The sequence below is a fragment of the Xenopus laevis genome, chromosome 7S, assembly GCF_017654675.1.
Source record: "Xenopus laevis strain J_2021 chromosome 7S, Xenopus_laevis_v10.1, whole genome shotgun sequence".
Taxonomy (NCBI): Eukaryota; Metazoa; Chordata; class Amphibia; order Anura; family Pipidae; genus Xenopus; species Xenopus laevis.
Window position 1 is genome coordinate 38516669 of NC_054384.1, and position 20556 is coordinate 38537224.

Sequence of the window (20556 nt, forward strand, 5' to 3'; positions counted from 1 at the left end):
TCTGAATACAGGAAATTAGTAATTCTGCAAATGAGTTAGTGACTTATGTGTAGAAGGAGAATAAGCTATGACGTTTACACCAGTTACAGAAGATTTCTTCAGCGTAGAAATCCAACAGAAAGAGAACACTACTGCAGCTTATAACTTTTATTTGATTGACACTTTTTTTTGAATGTCCTTCATTTGTTCTTTGCTGGGAAGCAAATTCAGGAGTCTACCCAAGGAATGATGTATACAACAAAGGGTTATTCAGCCAGTTTCTTCGTAAACACCATCCATAGAGAAACAATATCTCAAGTATAAATGGCACTTTTACAGCCTTCAGAAATATCTCTTCAGACTCCATTTTTTTTTAAACAATACAAGAAAAGATAAACATTAACAATGAAAAAGGCAACAAAACATATAAAAGCATTCTATGGTGATGGAGGAAAGCTTTTGTTCAACAGCACATATTATAAAATGGAAAAAAACGGAGTTCCTCCATCTCTTCACTGCAGTGATATATTAAATTATTTTCTCTTATAGAGTGTCAGTGTTTGTTCAAACTTCTTTCTTTACCTTAGTGATTTGTTTATCTAGAGTCCAAAAAATTGCTGACATATGAAGGTTGCTGGAAAACTGCCATTCAAATTGCATAAAATGTTATACTATGTTGAAAATAAATTGTACTAATAAAAACTCTATAGAAGTGTAATAGTAATTAATGTAGAATAAAAAAAATCAAGCTGCTAGGCTTTGCATTATATCTTATAATAAGAAAAAAATATGAAAATTATGCCTATAGAATATCTTGTCCTTTTCCTAATCTGACTTTTAGAGATCGTAATTTATAAGGCTTTATGTACCCCATTCATTTGTGAGTTGAGTATCTTTGCTTTAACTCCATCTGTCTATATGAGATTACATATTGCAGCCCAACTACCTTCATTTTTAACTACCTCCCCTTGCCCATGGTCTGAGGCCTGTGAACTTGGATCCCATGTTATTTTATATACATATATATACAGAATATTTGCAAGAACAAGCAGTACCATCAAGTTAGAATATTTTGATGAATTCTTAAATATTACCATAAATATGTCTATATTTATACCCTTAACAGATAACAAAAATAATTTTAAAGAACCTTATTTGCAGTAAGACAAACATGAAAGCAAAAAGTTTAATTTTAACAATAAAATTGTTAGAGAAAATTTTGAATCATGGTGCCAAGCAACAATGTTAATGTAAGAAAGACTGTGGGATCTTTTGCATGTTTCCTTTAAGCATCTATTTTTTTCTATTCATAATTCGCTTTTCTAAAAGTCTCCACTTCATCTGTTGTTTATTGTATAAAACATTTCCTGTAAAACTAATTATAAAGTGCACAAATATAGTCTGAACACGACTTTTTCTTCCCATTTAAAGGTTTTCTGTGACTTCTACAGAGTAGAGAAAAATGTGACATAATCAATTTCTGAAGCTCAAATGAATCTGTATTTTCCTGTAACAAAAAAACTGTTCTGTACTGTTAAACTATAACTTTAGAGACAGTTTATTACATACTGAATGGCTATGCTAGTGTTTTCTAGGTCATATAAAATGGCATATATCATTACATTCAATAAAAAAGCAACTAGCAGAATGCCTTTAAATCGTTGTACAATCCTAATTACAAAAAAAGCAATTTTTGTTTGAAAATTTTCCTGCTTTAGCTAGTAGAGAGACTGGAAAAAAGGAATTAAACAAGCGAATTCAATCTTTGCAATTCAATATACATTGATTGAATAAAGCCCAAAGCTGGACAGTAACTTAGCCTGCAATACACAACAAGGGCATTCAAACCTTCAAGTGGGCAGCTATTATTTAAACTCAAATAAAAATTGTTATGACCTGACTAGTTTAACCGAATGGCTGCCGGATCAACCAAGAATTAAAAGATAAAAACAATCTATATAATATTATATGCTGGATAATACAGTGGATATTGTATTCCCTAATGTAATTTATAAGAATTTATTTTATTTATAAGAATGTTTGTTACAGAATTAAAACGGTACTTTTAATATAATTGAAATTTTTAATTTTGGTTATTTTATCTTTCTAATTTTGGACTACACACATGAATAGACAAGCGCAAGGGACATATTTAGAAAAATTCATCTTTTTCCCATGGTCACTTTTGCCCCCAAGATTTTGTACATATATATGAGGAGATAATCACTATAAATTATTTAAAAGACAAATATGGGAACAGTTGTAGCACGGCAACAAAAACCCTGATTCTGTTGTTTAAAGTGCACAATTCTGATGTTTTAATTCCATTCTAGGCACACAACCATGCTGCTGCAAGATATGCCTCTGTCACTTTAAAACAGATGCCTAACTTACCTCACACCCACAAGGTTGTCTATTTGATAGTAGAATCTGACTAATCTGACTTTTTCTTTGTTATGACCTCTGCCTGTGTTATGATTATGTGATATCTGCTGTGACTTCTGTCTTGATCATGGATTAGAAAAAATAGTGATGAGCAAAATTATTCACTTTGTTTCACCACGAAAAAGATGCCCATAGAAAAATAATTTTGTCGCCCATAGACTTCAATGAATTTCAGCGAATTTTTGCTGTTTCACAAATTTTTGGCTAAGCGAAACGGGTCAGATTCGCCCATCACTAATTAGAATATTTACCTATTGCCCTTACCCCTTAGCCCGAGCTGTCTAACCCAAGTATGGTTAGACAGGGCTGGGCCCGGCTGACCGGGAGGCCAAGGCAACCAGGCCGGACGCCACACCCCCCTCTCACATGTGCGCATGAGTACACGCACCTGACAAAGGAGAGATCAATGGAGGGGAGTGGAACGTGACGGAGGGGAGGAGAATGTGATGTAGGGGAGAACACAGGGGAGGGGAATAGCATGTGATGGAGGGGTTCGGAGTTCCATGACCTGTATAAAAACACTCGGCCTTTGGCCTCGTGCTTTTATATGGTCATGAAGCTCCTTGGTAACTTATAATATTTTTATATTTTACAAGAGGGGGTACTTTATTCCTAATATAATACACAAAAGCCATGAATATCCTGTAAATTATATCATTATAAACGGCTGTTATTGATGCTATCAGTTATAAATAGATCTTAGTGGTGTAATTTTTGTCACATGACTCACTAAAACTTGTGTATTATAATAAATACCCCTTGTTGGAAAATATGAGGATATTAGAAGTAATCTCGGAGTTTCATGACTTGGCCTCCGGCCTCGTGCTTTTATATGATATGATATATTTGTATATAATCTTAAGGTTTCAGAATAAGTTGGCATTCGTTATAATAATAATTATTTCTATACTTAGGTCAAAGCGTCCTGGACCAGTTCCCACTGCTACTCCAAGAATAGATTCCCCGCTGCCAGTGATCCCTCATCAAAAGGTAGTTATATGTAGTTTTTGAAACAGATTGCACATTTTGTAAATTTAATTTTCCAATATTGTATATTCTATATATCTAATTTAATTTGTTTAAGGTTAGAAAAAGTAAAAGATAATCCCTCCTAATGTTCAAAAATGGTATTATCATTTGATATAACATTTTAATTTATCTATATCTAATATCCATTACATAGTTGCACAGCTATATAAACACTTTAAAACTGGAGGTATATATATATATATATATATATATATATATTTTTTTTTTTTTTTTTAATTTTTTTTTTTTTATGTAGAATGTCTTTGTGTTATGCAGCCAGTTAGCAATGACAAAGATGTGCAGTGGTGAGGAGCCAAGGTTGTTCAGACTCCCATACACTAACTGCCATGTGGCAATCATTATATAATCTTCATTTAAGTAAAATTACAGGCAAAGCAAACAACACCCTCTAATTAAATATTAAAGTTGTACAGTGCATTTAAGGTTGCAATAATCATTTTGCTTTCCAACTAGAGCAACACCCTTCTTATATTCATTTTAAAAACACCCTCCTTATATTCATTTTAAAGGCATATATTATATAGGGGAAAACACAGGTTTCATGTTAACTCTTGTAATATTAAACAGAGTTTGATAACAGATGGGATAACCAATAATCATAGAGATTGTTGTAGCATCTGTACAAAACTATCCACTAAAATACATAATATGAGAGTGGGGAATGGTTCACATGAGAAAACTCTAAAGCTTACTGAACATATTAATGGCTAAGTGGCGATGATCCATAACATTATGCCAAGGTCAATAAAGTCCTGGGTCCGGGGAGACACCATGTAGATTCTGGGTGGGGGTGATTGGTAAGCCAGGATTTTTGTTTTAGCTGATCAACAGAATTTTGTTTCTTGAGGTCAAAGTGTTGACTAAAAATAAGATGGAACACATGATATGGAACTGTCAATGAATGTGTGGCAAGATTTACTCAGTGAAGGTTATTTCAAATTCTATGGTATTTTTATCTTTTTATTATGCATGGGACATGAGGTTTTCCAGATAAGGGATCACCATACCTTAAGCCTGCTAAAAGAAAATGTAAATATTAAATAAAACAACAAATATGGATTCATGCAGCGTACTCACTACCAATGTACTGTTATATTATTAAAGTGAAAAAGGAAATCGTTTTTTTAATTACAATTATTTGCTTAAAATGGATAATAGGTTTCCAGATAAGAAATTCCATGGGGCATATTTATCAATGAAGTTAGAGATCTCCACAATCCGCTTTAGTGAAATTCCGCCACTCTCCATTCATTTCTATGGGATTTTTAAAAGAGTATTCATTAATGAGTGCAAGTTCACCCTTAGATAAATAAACCTTTAAAAATGCCATATAAATTAATGGATAGTGGCAGACTTTCACTCTTGGAGATCTCTAACTTCATTCTTTGATAAATATGCCCCTATGCCTGTTTATATAAAATTGTAATGAGTCTACTTCAGACTGGAATCGGATAAAGACTGAATCCAATCAATGTAGTTGGAAGAAAAATGCAAAAGCCAACAAGAAGTTAATTCAGGCAGAACCAACATTGAGTTATACATAGTATGGTCTAAAGTAGAAATCAGTTATAATAAGAAGGAAATGCTGAAACAAAACAAAGAAGAAACAGTCAAGATTACACCTGAATTATTTTCATTTTTATTGGGAATTGGGGACTGCATGGCAAGGACTCTTTGGCTTATAAACCTAGTGAATCAGTTACTCTGATTCAATGTCATATCATTGGTAATATAAATTCAGTTTGGGAGCATTTGATCATAAGACTTTATGATAACTGAATAACTGAAAAGCAACAGTAAGTTTGAACCAGTGAAGCTAGGACACATATTAGCTTAATTTAAAAACCTACAGGGACAAACACTGGGCAAACTGTTAAGAGTTTGTCTTATTTATGACTTATAAAACTAGTCATGATCTAGTATGCAGTGTCCCAGCAAGGGATTGGCACCTATGTGAGTGCTGGCAGTTTTTTATGCAGCCAATCACAATGAACATATTTGAAAGCAGTTTTCCTGTCTATATGCATCACCCCAATCACAAAAGTGAAAACAAATGGGGAAATGCTTGCTAAGCTTTGCAATGCATTCATTTTTGAATTAAGCCTTTATTTTAAAAGTTGTTCTCTGGGATTAAAACAAATGTCTTAAAAAGAAAGTATTATTTCCTAAATTTGTAACTGGTTAGTATATTATCTGTATAATGAAGCTAAGCATTTGGTATGAGATGAAGTATTTAACTAATGCTACAGTATTTATAAACCTTTCTTTCTTCTTTTCCTTTTTTTTTTGTAAAAAAACAAAAATATTTATTTGAACATTGTACAATTATATTTGACTTAATAGCGTCCTTTCATTCTTTGTTAAAGAAAGTGTGATAATTGTATGTCTTTTTAATAAATTGCCTGCAATTACTAACAACCAGAACTGTTAGCTTTTGAAAATGAGAAGAAACATACAATGCAAAGTAATATGTGCAATTTGAATGGGTTGTGTGCTGCAAAGCATGGGTTTCAGTGCTAAAGTACTGATGCTATTTAGTTGTTTTTTTTGTTTTCTTTGCATGTCTGCTCTGATTGCTGTCTCCTCTTTTCTTGACTTGCATGTATGCTTTTACAGGACCACGCTTTGGAAATCAATGGCAGCAGAACAGCCTACAGTACTGTGTCTAGCAAATCTGCTGTGCCACGGGGTGGTTTTATTACCACAAATGGGACAATGGCAGGCTACGTCAGCAAGCAAGAAACCAACCATTCACATAGCTCTACTTTTATTAAGAAGCCAGTTAGATCCTCCATGTCAACTCACTCAGTGGCATCTGAAGCATCTCTGATTAAGGGTAGCATAGGGCCAAAAGTTTACCCCTTGCTTAGTGGTACCAATAATCCCAACAATCAATTTAGCCCATCTAAGAATCGACTATATAACAACCCAGTTGGGCTTTACTCAGCAGAGACTTTGAATGAAATGGCGGAAATGCATAAATTAAGCCTAAAAGGAAGTACTTCAGAAGGTGGTCTTCATAGAGGGTATGTAAAATCTAAAGTTAAAATATACAAATAAAATAGCTATGGTAAAGAGTAAAGAAGACAACATATTGGGGTTAATTTACTTGCATAGATTCTATGCTGTACCAGTGCAATAACCTATAGCATTTTTATGCATTTGCTTTCATTTTCTAATTTATACTAGACTTGGCAAAACTTATTGCCGATTGGTTGTTCTGTGTACAGTGCCTGCCCAGGTGCTGTATATATCATATGTCAGTAAATGAGCCCATATATTGAATTTATTCCATATTACCTATGAAAATCTTGGTACTCTTGCTAGGTCACCCATATGGCCTTTTAGATTAGTTACACATGTATTTAAATATATACATTTAAATAATATGTAATAAATAATATGTATATTTAATAATAATAATATTAGCCCTGAGTTATAATGGTGCCCTGTAGTTTATGCCTTAAAATGAATAGCCTAGAAAATTCAGTAAAATGCTATATATAAAGTTATTGATTAATATGAATAGTATTATTATATTTGCTTTACAAAAGTAACTCTTGGTTGTTGGTATACATTTTGATGCAAGCTTCCTTTACCCTTCCTGGCATGAGCAGTTCTAACAATGTTATGGTTATAAGTTACTTTGACCTTTCCAGCTGCCAGTCTTTGCTCAGTGATATTGGTATTTGTAGTAAAGTGGCTTCCTTCATTACGGTAAATGCCACAGTGCTGTGTAAAATTCAGTAAGAGCAGCTAGAGCAGAGCCTCTTCCTACCGAGAGCATATTTATATGTTATTATAATTAACATAAACTTGAGGGATGTTAATACTTCAAATTCATTTGTATTTCATCCAAAGCACTTGATTTTTTAGGAATGACACTTTTTTTTCAAATATTAACATTTTGAGCTACAACTGCCTGACATTATGGGCCTGACTCTTTAAGCAGCACTTCAGAAGTCGGGTTGCTATAACCCACTGTATAATCTGACTTTCAGCCAGATAAGTTCTGCACTACTGAAAATTGTGCATTTTGAAAAAAACAATCCTCCCAAGAAAATTAGGTCCTGAAGATGACATAACAATGATTTTTCTAAAATACTGTCTGTATAACTTTTATATATAATGTTCTTATATAAGATAGATGATATTTCAGAAAGCCTTTATTTACCTAGAGAGTTAACCTTCCTTAGGTTTGATAGTGAATGCTCCAAATAATAACGCCTCGAGTGCCCATCTAATCAGTGCTATGTGCAAGGAGGTTCTGGCTGGGCCTAGCAGGGTTTGGTATGGATGAGTATCATTATGCTATACAATACAGTATTAATACAGTAAACATACTCTCTAAACTCTCCAATCGTAGGAGGCAATGAAAACACCAAATACAGTTGTTTAGAGAGTGTGGATGAGTTAAGTGATTTTTTTTTAATAAACTAGGGCCGTTAAGAATAAATTAAAATTACTTTCATTAATGCATCCTCATCCTTTATTCCCTTTGTGTATCAATACAAAACCATACAATTTAAGTGATGGTACAGTACCTTCTTGTGCATTTATGGGGGGTTCTAAATTCTAGCTTGCTTAAATTGTTTTTGTGATTATCTGTCAGAGATCAAATTAGTTGTAGGAGGTCTAATTGCAAGGATTTCGTACATCGGATATCATGGATCATTATTTATTTCCTGTTATTGTATGTATCCACTGTTTTATATAACGATTTCCTATAAGCACCTTCATGCAGTTGATTTCTGTTAACTGGAACTCACCCTGAGCCTCTTTCCAATCCTATCTCCTGGAGCACTAGCACAGGATCTAATGCAGTCTTGCCATTTACTGTATAAGCCAATGGCTCAACCACTGTGAACAGCAGCACTTATTTATGTTTATTGTAATTTTTGTTTCCACTGCCTGCACTGTTAAGGTATTGTTAAAATTCACAGTGCCCTGCAGACAATTAGCATTATACTAATTAGTTTATGCATTCATCCATTCATACATATAGCATTCTAGATTTCCTGAACAAGTACAAAGTGTGAGATTGTAAAGCTTTGCTGCATGAACTGGATTTTACTATAACAAACAAAACCCCCAAAATTCATTTGTATTCAGTTACTAATGACACTAATTAATTGGATCATTTGTGCTCTAAATTTAACCCATAGTTTATTTCATTTGCTTTCCTGTAAAGGTTTATATTTTGTTCTACCTTAAATATGTCAAATGACGTACATGGATGAGGTTCAGAGGATTAAAACAGACATGGGTCCTTTTTTTTTAACCAAGTGATACTGTTACACTGTCTTTGACTGTAAGGGGATGCTCAGCTGTTGAGCACATACCAAACATGGCTATATGACTATCTGCTTACAGGCTCCAGCTTGTTCCTAATATATCTCTCTAGATACTATAGCAGGCAGATATTTTAGATGTTGAGAGATATGACAGAATGTGCTCTTTATTGTTACAGTGGAGTAAACTGTTATACATTAAAGCAACTTTAAAATACAGTATACAAAAAGTGTGAATCAAAGGGAAGACATTTCTTTTTTTGTCAGTAATGTAGAAAATATATGTACAGCAGCACTTTACAACTGTACAGTCCGATAAAAATTCTCCGTTTACCTTCTGTTTTTAAGTGTTAGCTTCTTCTATCTCTGCCTCATGATCTATAGCTGCATCATGTTTATGAACAGTATATTCTGGTCTTGGCAGGGCAGAGCCATGTACAGAAAATTCCAGGGACCTTTAGACCCTATCTAATTTACTAATCTTGAACAAGATTCTCAAATAATGCCTTTATGACCAAATGATTAATAACACCTCATATGTAATATTTGAATACACAGAGTACAGGTATTTAAAACACCACAAATCAAGATACAAACCAAACCGATAACATGGCACTATACCCAATGGGCACCCAATGGCATACCTAGAATTTATAGAAATCATTTTCCAGTCTCATAATCTGCAAAACCTTCAAGATAGTGGATATGGCAATGCTCCCAACCCATTATTGTAAATATGTTCCTGAAAATACAAATATGCATTTTTACATTCTGTATGGTGGGTAAGTAGCCATGTTGTTACCTCTCTGTGGGTCAACGCCCATGTATTAAAGGAAAACTATACCCCCAAAATTAATACTACAGCAACAGATTTTTATCAAATTGTGTAGCATATTAAAGAATCTTACCAAACTGGTATATATTTATATTAAAGTAAATATTGCCCTTTTATATCTTTTGTCTTGAACCACCATTTCATGATGGTTTCTCTGCTGCCTCAGTGATCACCTGACCAGAAATACTACAACCGTAACTGTAAAATGAATAAGCGTGGAAGCAAAAGACAGAGCTTTGTCGATTAATTGTCTGATGTGACCTAATATATATGGCTTGTTTGTGTGCACCGTGAATCCTAGCAGCCCTTATTTTTTAAAATGGCAATTTTCAATTTATGATTACCCAATGTCACATGCTGCTAAAAAAGGGTATATTATAATGAAAATGGTTTATTTACATTTGAGCTGTTTATGCAATATATTTTCATAGAAACTATATTGTTTGGGGGGTATAGTTTAGATTTTTTTTCTTATGGCATCTTAACTTACATTTCCCTGTAGATAAGTTGTATCACAAACCTTATAACATCAGTTTCATAAATGTTTTCTCTTACATTTTAAATAATTAGCTGCAGAATATATTTTGTAATTCCCTTTTGATCGTCGGAAAATTTTCCTGTTTTAGTAGTCCCGTGAAAAGTTATAAAAAAACACTTTGTAGACAGACTGTAAAAAAGAACTATTCTGGTAACTACTTTCTTATAGAATCTTCCCTTTAACTTACAGCTTCCTTATTGTGAGTTCTGTTTCTGTTCTTCCTCCTTCATATCTGTTTAAATGCCTGCGGAAGCTGGGTGTTGCAGAGTTTAATGAGATTTGCACTCAGCAGTTAATAGAGGGGTATTGCCCCAGGCTGTACTATATGTGGCACATATTGGACTGTTGCCAAAATAAAAGTGCAGAGTGAATGATCTTGTGGACCTACAAGAATGCTGCAATCCTTTATTTGTTACTGGACAACACAATCCCGCCAGTCTTTTGAATATTGTGAGTTATAGTTCAGCACACAGACCCAATTGCATGGGCACCTATAGAAATAATGCACAACAGTGGCTTAAGCTGATATACCATGTAGTGAGGTGACTTACAACGCTAGGTGACAAATAACTTTTTATAATACACAAAAGCCGTGAATATCTTGTAAATTATATCCTTATAAACGGTGAGTACTGATGTCATCAGTTATAAACGGTGAGTAGTGATGTAATTTCTGTCACATGACTCACTAAAATTTGTGTATTATAATAAATAAAGTACCCCCAGTTGTAAAATATGAGGATATTAGAAGTTACCTCGGAGTTCCATGACCTGTATAAAAACACTCGGCCTTCGGCCTCGTGTTTTTATATGGTCATGAAACTCCTCGGTAACTTATAATATCCTTATATTTTACAAGAGGGGGTACTTTATTCACTATATATTGTACTGCATTATATTTTCCACTCAGTGTACTTGGGAAAAATGTTCTACCAACAGTGTGTTGAGGGTCTGCCAGAAGACATAAAACCTGGGAACCTGATGGGATAAACTGTAATCCTCACATTTTTGACCTATTACTCACATTATCATTTCAAATATACAGTTGTTTTCTATTTCTGTTTGTAGATTATTACAAGCATCCCTGTAATCTTTGGTTAATGCCAACTGCCCTTTAGATGTTATTTTGTGGTCAGGATGACTCTACCTCAAAATAATTATCATATCTTAACTTTATACATCCTTAAATCCATCTTTATATAAAAGTTTCATTGACATTTTATTGGGACTCCTAACTGCCATCTAGGCTTTAATTTCTGAGATGATGGTTAATGCAAAGTGCAAATCAAAAAGGGGTGAAAAATAAATTCACGAATAAATTCAACTCTGTTGGCAATAATTCTTGTTAATCACAAGGATTAAGTAAACTACAATAAAAAAAGATCAAAGTGATTGAGCTTGCAGTGGTAAAATATCATTCTCCTTTTTCTTAATCTCTCTTAAATTGTTATTTCTGTTCTCTTTCTTTACAGATTATAGCCAACACTGCTGCCAAGTTAGTATAAGAGAGAATGCTCAATTTGTTTGTGTGTTACTCGTCCTGCTTCCATGGACAGCATGTATTTATTAAGTTACATAAAGCAGATGTAAAATATCTAATGATTTGTTTTGGTGTGAAAAACTGCAAAATGTATACCACAAAGCATGCTTTAGGTTTGTGGTACTTCTATGTTACAAATACCAGCAAAGTGACATTTTGTGGCCCTTAAAGTGGACCTGTCACCCAGACACAAAAATCTGTATAATAAAAGTCCTTTTCAAATTAAACATAAAATCCAATTTCTATTTTTTATTTAAGCATTCATAGCTGTTGTAAACTCATTTAAATATCTCAGCTGTCAATCAAATATTGTCTGCCCCTCCTCTATGCCCGTGGCATAGAGGCGGGGCAGACAATTACTTTCACTTTCAATTCAGCACTTCTTAGATGTCACTTTTCCCCACACATTCCCCCACTTCTCTTTACCATATAATTGTGTAGCCAGGGCATGGGGATCGACATCGGTTCCCCCATTCTTGTGCACAAAACAAATTCTGAGATGATACAAGGCTTGTCTTAATAACAGTGTCCACAAAATGGCTGCTGCCTGCTTGCTATAATTTTTAAATCTCAGACTGAAGGAAACAAGATTCAAATAATTTATATAGTGTAATTAAAGTTCATTTTCCATGACTAATCTGATAAAATAGGATTTTGAATAATTTTTTTTGGTGACGGGTCCCCTTTAATATAGCTTGTCCTCTCCTTTTAAAACTTGAAAATGTTGTACATTTAACAATTGTGCTAATTAGCATGATACACTCTGCATAAATTGCTGATCTATCGCCCACCTGCAGGAATTGTTACTGGATTTAAGTGGCCTACTATAACAACTTCTTTCTCAGTGGGTCACAGTTATATAGATCATCTGCTTGAGGTGACAAATTATATTGTACCTCTAAAATTATATATATTATAAGGTACTAGCTTCACCAAAAACTAATAAAGACTAGGAAGAGTTTCTCTTATCTGGATATTTCTTTAGACAGCAATACTATTATAAATACATTGTCAGCATGCTTGCCATTTCCATGGATACTGTATGTATGCATTTAAGCCTGAAATATTTCTAGTATCCCTTTTTAACATTGTTGGCTTAGGAATAAACAAACCTATGGAAATGGAGACAAACTGCATAAATAATATTTGACTTTTTATAGTCATGTGCATGCCTTGGGTAGTTGGTGCTTTGGAATTATAGGTAATCCTAATAGCTAATAACTCACGGTATGCACTGTGCAATGGCTGTGTAATCACATGTATACTATTCTGTTCACTCTTATCCTTTCTCCTTTTTTCTTTCACTCTTTAACTCCATCACTCACACCCCTTTCACTTCTGGTCAGCTCTGAGTTTGTGGAACGCTTCAACCCCAATGTGCTGAAAGACTCTGCCCTCTCTACCCACAAACCTATTGAGGTGAAGGGTCCAGGAGGGAAAGCCACTATCATTCACGCACAGTACAACACCCCAATCAGCATGTATTCCCAGGATGCCATTATGGATGCTATTGCTGGCCAAGCACAGGCCAGGGGCAATGAAGTGCCTGGGTAAGAAATCTATCCACTATCCTGCATGTTATTTGGTGTAATGAATGTAATCACTGTCCCTCAATTAGTCAAAAAAGCTATGAATTACTAATGCTATGAAAAAATGTTAATAAAAAAAATCACAGAACGCTGCTGAATTTGATATATAAAAAAAGTGTATTTATCAAATCAAAATGAAATCTGAATCAATGAGATTAAAATACTAATACTAATAATAATCTACACTAGCATTGAGGTGCAAAATTATAGATCACTTTTTATTCGAAGAAATGTATATTTTCATCATATATGTAAATTGCCTAAACAATGACATTATACCTAAGGACATGGCTATAAATCACATTGATCTGAGGCAAGAAATATGTTAAATCTCACATATATGCATATATTCATTTATGCATATGTAAGATGACAATCCACAAGAAAATAAACTAATGGACTATGCATTCCAGTGTCAGATTTAACAGACATTCCCTTCAGAAATAAGATACTGTAAATTAGGAAACAGTAACAGAGATGCTTACATATATATACCCTTATTTGATTAGTAGCTATAAATAGGCAGTTTCCCAGAATCCCTCGATGATGTCACACTGACAAACTGCTCATAAAACATTGAATCCCTCTTCAACCAGGCACAGGCCTCAGTGCTCTAGATAACTTGAGCTTGATAATGATACCCTGAGATCAAAAGCAAGAAAGCTGAAAATGCAAAAAGGACGTAATTCAATACTAAAAATAAATATCTGTGAAAGAATAAATAATTTTTACTGACTGCTATTGCATAAATAGGTATAGATATTCCCATGCCAACTACGAAAACGTTTCAAAGGACATTGCTTCTAAATATTTTGATAGTAATTTAGTACATAACAATTAAAGAATTTCCCTTTTTTTGTATGATGTTTTTTAATCTTAGATTTGTTACTAATGTATCTCTGTATTTTTCAATATGCAGAGATGCTTAATTCAGCATGCAAACAAGCTAGCCAATCACAAACCTATATAAAAACTCAAAAAGTACCTCCAAGAAGCAAATCTGAGAGTCTCTTTGCTCATGGCAACCTGTCGCTCTGGATATGCGCAGCTCTATTGTCTTTCAATGACTGTGAGCAATAGTGGGGCACTTACAGGCTTGCCAGTTGCATGTCCTTTATTGAAGTCAGTAAATAAGCATGCCTATGGGATCCCTAGGATTTTGTTTTAGAAAATAAATGAACATTTATTTATGAACTTACTAATTTATGAACTTCTAAAGCATTGACAATAGCAAATACGTGATTGGTTGCTACTGACAAATGCACTTCCTCCAGCAATTTTAATATACCCACTTTGTAAATATTGATCTTTATTATAATTAATATTTCTTTATCTTTAAAGGAAGACATATACACATATTTGTACAATAATCACATTGCAGTGTCTCTTGTCTGCTCTTGCACTGAAAATGTGAATGGAAAATATTGCATTTTTGTAGCTATAATTGTTAAGTCATTATAAAATGCATGTTCCTAAGCAAAATGTGCTTATTATGAGCTTTTGTGCAATGTGGTTACTGGGAGTGGAGTTTATTAAAATACTATCTGCAGATAAATTATAATACATTATTGGCTTAAATTCTACAAATTACATACCTGTATGATTATGCAAAATTAATAAGCTTCCATGGATCAATTCGTCTGTTTTTTTGGTCCAATGCACATCTGTCACTAGGCAGAATATGTTCTTTTATTAAAATAACTGCTGAGCAGCAAAGCATTCCATTGCTTCCACCTGAGCAACAGGCCTTAACTTCCAACCTCAAAGATCACCAAATACTGACTCAGCGTAAACAAGTAGGGATGGGTGAATTTGACCCGTTTCGCTTCGCCAAAAATTCGCCACCGGCGAAATGTCGCAGGCGCCCATTAAAGTCTATGGGCGTCAAAAAAATTTGTCGCGCGGCGAAATTGTTTTGACGCACGTTTTTTTTTTTTTAAGCACGTCGCCATACAAGTCTATGGGCGTCATTTTTTCGGCGAAACGAGGCGAAAAAATTCGCCCATCCCTATAAACAAGCTAAATTAGTATGATCTTAAACTGAAGTTGGCCATATATTTAATGATAACTTATTTGACCACCCACATTCACGGCCAAATCAGTCTGATCTGATCTTTGGCTCAAGCCTATGTGCTAATGCAGTTCCCACCCAAAAGGATTTATAAATGTACCAAATAGATATTCAGCCAAAAATTATTCAGACCGGCCCTCTCATTAACCTCATATACTGGCTAATATGTTGCAAACTCGTTCTGGAGGGACAAAGGCAGCATCTTTTTTTCATTTGTGTAATGGCGATCGCTAACCAGATTATCAGACATAAACAACACTGATTTATTCTGGTAGTATTTAAAGTATTATGAGTTGAAATATAGTACCTTGCAAAAGTATTAGAATTATCTCATTTTACATAATAATAATCCTACAGTGAAATGTTGTTCTATGTGAATTTTTTTTTAATTCAGAGCAGTAAAACTCAAAATTACATTTTCAAAATGTTACTGTTTTATATTCAAAACAAATAAATAATAAGAAACATTTTGTAGACCCATCGTCATCTGTAGCAATACTTAATCAATGTATGTGCAAACTGTTCTGGATAATTTTGCCTATATGGCATCAACTGGTAACTTTTGCAAGTATTCATATCAAATAAAATATATTGTTTTTTAGATTTATGAGAAATTAACTGAGAAGCAGGTTTATCAAAATTCAAAATTGCATGTTTACAATGAATCAAGCCTTTTGTGACAAAAAAAAATAATCTAAAAGCTTCTGTAGAAGTCAATGGGAGATGTATTTTCAAAAGACAAATTTAAAAATTGGAGTTTTTGAAAAAAAATCCAGATTTTGCATAGTGAAGATTAGAATGTGATTTTGTGTTTTTTGCAAATTTAAAAATGTAAAAATAACTGAAAAAACTAAAATTACTCAAATTTTAATTTTAATATATCTGCCTCTGAAAGTATTATTTCTTTCTTGCCATCCCATTTAAGCCTACTTCCACTGATTATTCTTTTAGTAGTTTCTGGAAACATCATTCAGGAAAAGTATTGGGTGGTGATATGTAGAAAGGCAAAGTAGTAATCAATGAACAACTACATTTCCTAACAGAGAATAAGGGGATATAGATATGGAATATCTAATATCTATTTTGTATATTATTGATTTGGGATTTGAGGTAGAGTAGAGGCATATGTTCTTCATTAGTCAGTCATATTTGATGAACTCCTCTCCTATGCCATTTTATTGATGCTTAAAATCACAGACATTTACCATTATTATTGTACCTTTTCCTTGTGCAGTAAAAAACTGACCCATTTCATTTAAAGTACATCATCTCCACAGTCTGGTGAATCAAGACATTTGCACTAATAATCTTCTCGATGTAATATATGTTTTTATCTACTTGAATTGACAATATTCTTCTCTTTTTTTTTCTCTTTATCCATTCTTTCCTCATTAACTTATTTCTAATACTAACATCTCACTGTTGTGCCCTTCACTTCTCCATTATGATGGCTACCAAACCTCAATGATCTTTCTGTTGGGTTTGGTGAAATCAATCACAGTGAACCTGAATCTCAACTGGTGTAAGTAGACAATCCTTTCTAACTAGATCAAAGGATAGGAACATACATATATTTTTTATATTTTCATCATTATTTATTCATTCTTCCCTAGGTGTTCATTTTTAGCAGACATTCCAAGTTTTCATATATATTTTTAAGTACTCTCAGTTTTCAGGTATCTGTTTCATACTATTGAAGTAAATCATTTATTTCCTAGCTAATATAAATATTATTATTACAGAACAAAAACTAATATTGCTTTTCTTTTCAAAATTCAAATATATTTAGTAAACTATATCTTTGTCTATCTTCCTGGTTTTCAAAGATGTCCTTAGAACGCACCAACTGTGCAGGTTTTGTGAAGATTCAGATTATATATGTTCGTTCCCTAGGACAAATCTGAAAACCTGCAGATGTTTCTTTTAAAAGTTGTTCTATGTCCACAATTCATATCTCTCAAGTAATTAAAAACAAGAGCAAGATGGCTGCCATTTTCTCTATCCTTTCTCTATAACTTTATGTATGTATTTCATATAATAATGTTCTCATTAAATTCTCACAGTTGGTAATTTATTTAGTATCTTGTTTAGTATGATATGTGGATACCCATAACTTTTCAGTATAAATCTCATAAATCAGAATTGAAATCTAGGGCTGAGTTAAAACATTTAAATATGCATTACATATTGTATAAGTAAGGATGGAGTAAATACGGATAAATAAAAATCCAGTAAGGAAGAATGGTGTAATTAATCAGTTAACTAAAGCCAAAGTGCATTGAAACAAAGCATTGTTAATGTGTGGAATTACACAGTCCTTATGGAAAGATTTTTGAGAAGCTAACCCAATCTTGAGTTAGCTGAATAGAGAACGAATTCCACCAACTTTATTAACTTTATAACTACTCAATTAGATTTTATGAAATTAGTTTACAGTTTAAGATGTGGCCATTACTCTGTCATAAGAACCCACAGTGTAATGTTGGTAAACTAAAAAACATTTTGCTTATTAAGGTAATATTGGGACAACAGTTGATTATATAATTATATTTTACTGTATATATAATTATATATTATATAATAATATTAGTTAAAGTTTTAGCCCCTGCCACAGGAGACATTAGCAATCTAGACAGAACAAGTATAACCTGATAAAATTGTAGGTCAGTTTGTAAAACTGTCTCCCAAGAAGTGCCCATGAGTGTAGGCTTTTGCCTAAAAACTGGAGGTTGGCCATCCATAACACTCTTTGTAGGGTACATTTTCCTTTAGCAAAATGAATATTATGGGGCACATTTACTTAGCTCGAGTGAAGGATTAGAAGGAAAAAAACTTCGAATTTTGAAGTTTTTTTTTTTTGGCTACCATCGAATTGGCTACTTCGACCTTCGACTTCGAATTGAACGATTCAAACTAAAAATCGTTCGACTATTCGACCATTCGATAGTCGAAGTACTGTCTCTTTAAAAAAAAAACTTTGACCTACTTCGCCACCTAAAACCTACCGAGCACCAATGTTAGCCTATGGGGAAGGTTCCCATAAGCTTTCTAAGTATTTTTTTATCGAAGGAAAATCGTTTGATCGATGAATATATATCCTTCGAATCGTTTGATTCAAAGGATTTAATCGTTCGATCAAACGATTTTTCCTTCGTTCGATCGAACGAAATGCGGTAAATCCTTCAACTTTGATATTCGAAGTCGAAGGATTTACCTTCGACAGTCGAATCCCTTGATATTCGACCAATAGTAAATGTGCCCCCACATGTATATTTATTTATGAGTATCTTGCACAAGTAACAGGACCTCTACATGTGCTTGCTTAAATCTGCCTATGTTTGCCTTCTGTTATCTTTTTATAATGTCCCAGCTTCTCATGCTTTGTGCACCAAACAAAACAGCCTAAATTATATGATAATTCATGATAATTTTTAGGGATGACCGTTCTGAATGAAAAACAACCCCCCTTTTCTTGATAAAATTAATCAGATGTATTTAACAGCAAATGAATGTTTAAACATCCAAAAACATTCTAAACTGATATACATCTTTCATTGTTTATTCAGATTTAAATGGTAATCGCTGGACTTTGATGTAGAGTAGGTTGCTGTGTTTAGCACCCCATTAATAAATCCCATTAATAAAGCAATATGTACAATTTGTCACTGGTAGATGTAATCAAGTGTATGGGGCCGATTTATCAAGGGTCGAGGTGAATTTTCGAATTAAAAAAATTTGAATTTCAAGCTATTTTTTGTGCTATATTTCAAGCTATTACTTTGATTAGGGAATAGTCCAAATTCGATTTGAATTTAATTCAAATATCTAAATTTATCATGTACTGTCTCTTTAAAAATTTGACTACGACCATTCACCATCTAAAACCTGGCGAATTGCTGTTTTAGCCTATAAACCTATTTGGAGTCAATTGGTGGACTTTGAAAAATCGAAGGTTTTTTTTGGGAAATACTTAGATCCGTACAATTCGAAATTGGTAGAATATGGACCTATTCGATCATAAACTGACCTATAAGGCCAAAAAAAAATTCGACTTAATTTCAGTTGGTCTTTTTTTTTTTTTCCTTTCAATAGTTTTTATTGAAATGGTTTCCAACAAATGGAGGGGGGGATACAGAAGAAAGAAAGGGGAATGATATATAGCAAAACAAAGGGAAAAAAATTACAAAATAAATAAAAGGTGAGGGGTTGCCACACATTGGTTGCATAGCAAAATCTGCATTCACTTAACATGTCATCACAGTACAATTTCACACCGTAAACTATAAAATTCCTTACAGCAGTATGTGGTATAGGTAAGTCATACAGTATAGGGACTACCCATTGCCTAGATTTACCACGGCAAGTACTCCAATGTGTTACTGTCGCGCATCTAATTGAATGGTCATCACAGGAAATGGTTTATTGATCTCTAGGGCAAAATAGTCGGGTTCTAAATATGTTTACCGTGTATCAAGCACTTTAGCATGTACCCCGGCTATGTTGTTTGTATGTGTCTGAGTCTCTAAATATGAACCATCGTAACCATGTGTCTCTAAAAGATTGGTTTTGCCGTTCAGTTCCATCTGAGAATTCTTCAAACTTTGCCAGTTCGTTTACCTTACCTAGCCAAGGTGAAGTGAAGTGGTCGTCTTCCATTTATTCGGTATAAGAATTTTAAGCAGACATTTTTCTAAGGCAGAATCTGGCGGTATCTCGGAATAATCTATTGCAAAATTCAGTAAGGAATGGGCTGGGGTACATACTACTTCTCGACCTAGTATCTGAGAGCAAGCATCCAGGATTGATTCCCAGTAGGGTCGTAGTAATTTGCAGTCCCAGAAAATATGTAGAAGTGTGCCGACGTCTGATTTACACCTCCAGCATATGTTGTTGGCTGTCGGATAAATCTGCTTCCAGTTGGTCTTTTTGAATTCAAATATTAAAGTTTTTCAAATTAGAAGTTCGAAGTTCGACCCTTGATAAATATGCCCCTATGTGTTTTACCCTTTAGGGCTCATGCACTTGCATCTGTGGCATTTGTAAATTATTACTTTTTATGTCTAGTGATGGGCGAAACTGACCCATTTCGCTTCCTGAAAATTTGCAAAACTGCGAAAAACTTGCCAAATGCATTGATGGCTATGGGGGACAAAATATTTTTGATGAGTGACAAATTTTTTCACCCATTGGAGACTATGGGCCTCTTTTGATGAGAAAG

General features: G+C 33.7%; 1 protein-coding gene across 18 annotated transcripts in view; it reads left to right on the forward strand.

Moving 5' to 3' along the window:
- Positions 1–20556, forward strand: part of ldb3.S (LIM domain binding 3 S homeolog) — a 111280-nt gene that overhangs the window by 40395 nt on the left and 50329 nt on the right. For 15 of the 18 annotated variants that reach the window (XM_041570356.1, XM_041570355.1, XM_041570360.1 and 12 more), the window contains exons 4-5: positions 3339–3414; positions 6091–6500. In XM_041570356.1, coding sequence (XP_041426290.1) covers positions 3339–3414; positions 6091–6500 — 486 coding nt within the window. Of the gene's footprint in view, positions 1–3338; positions 3415–6090; positions 6501–11610; positions 11634–13024; positions 13229–16839; positions 16861–20556 lie in introns of all 18 variants that reach the window. The other 3 variants (NM_001086768.1, XM_041570363.1, XM_041570362.1) reach the window with 2 other exon arrangements.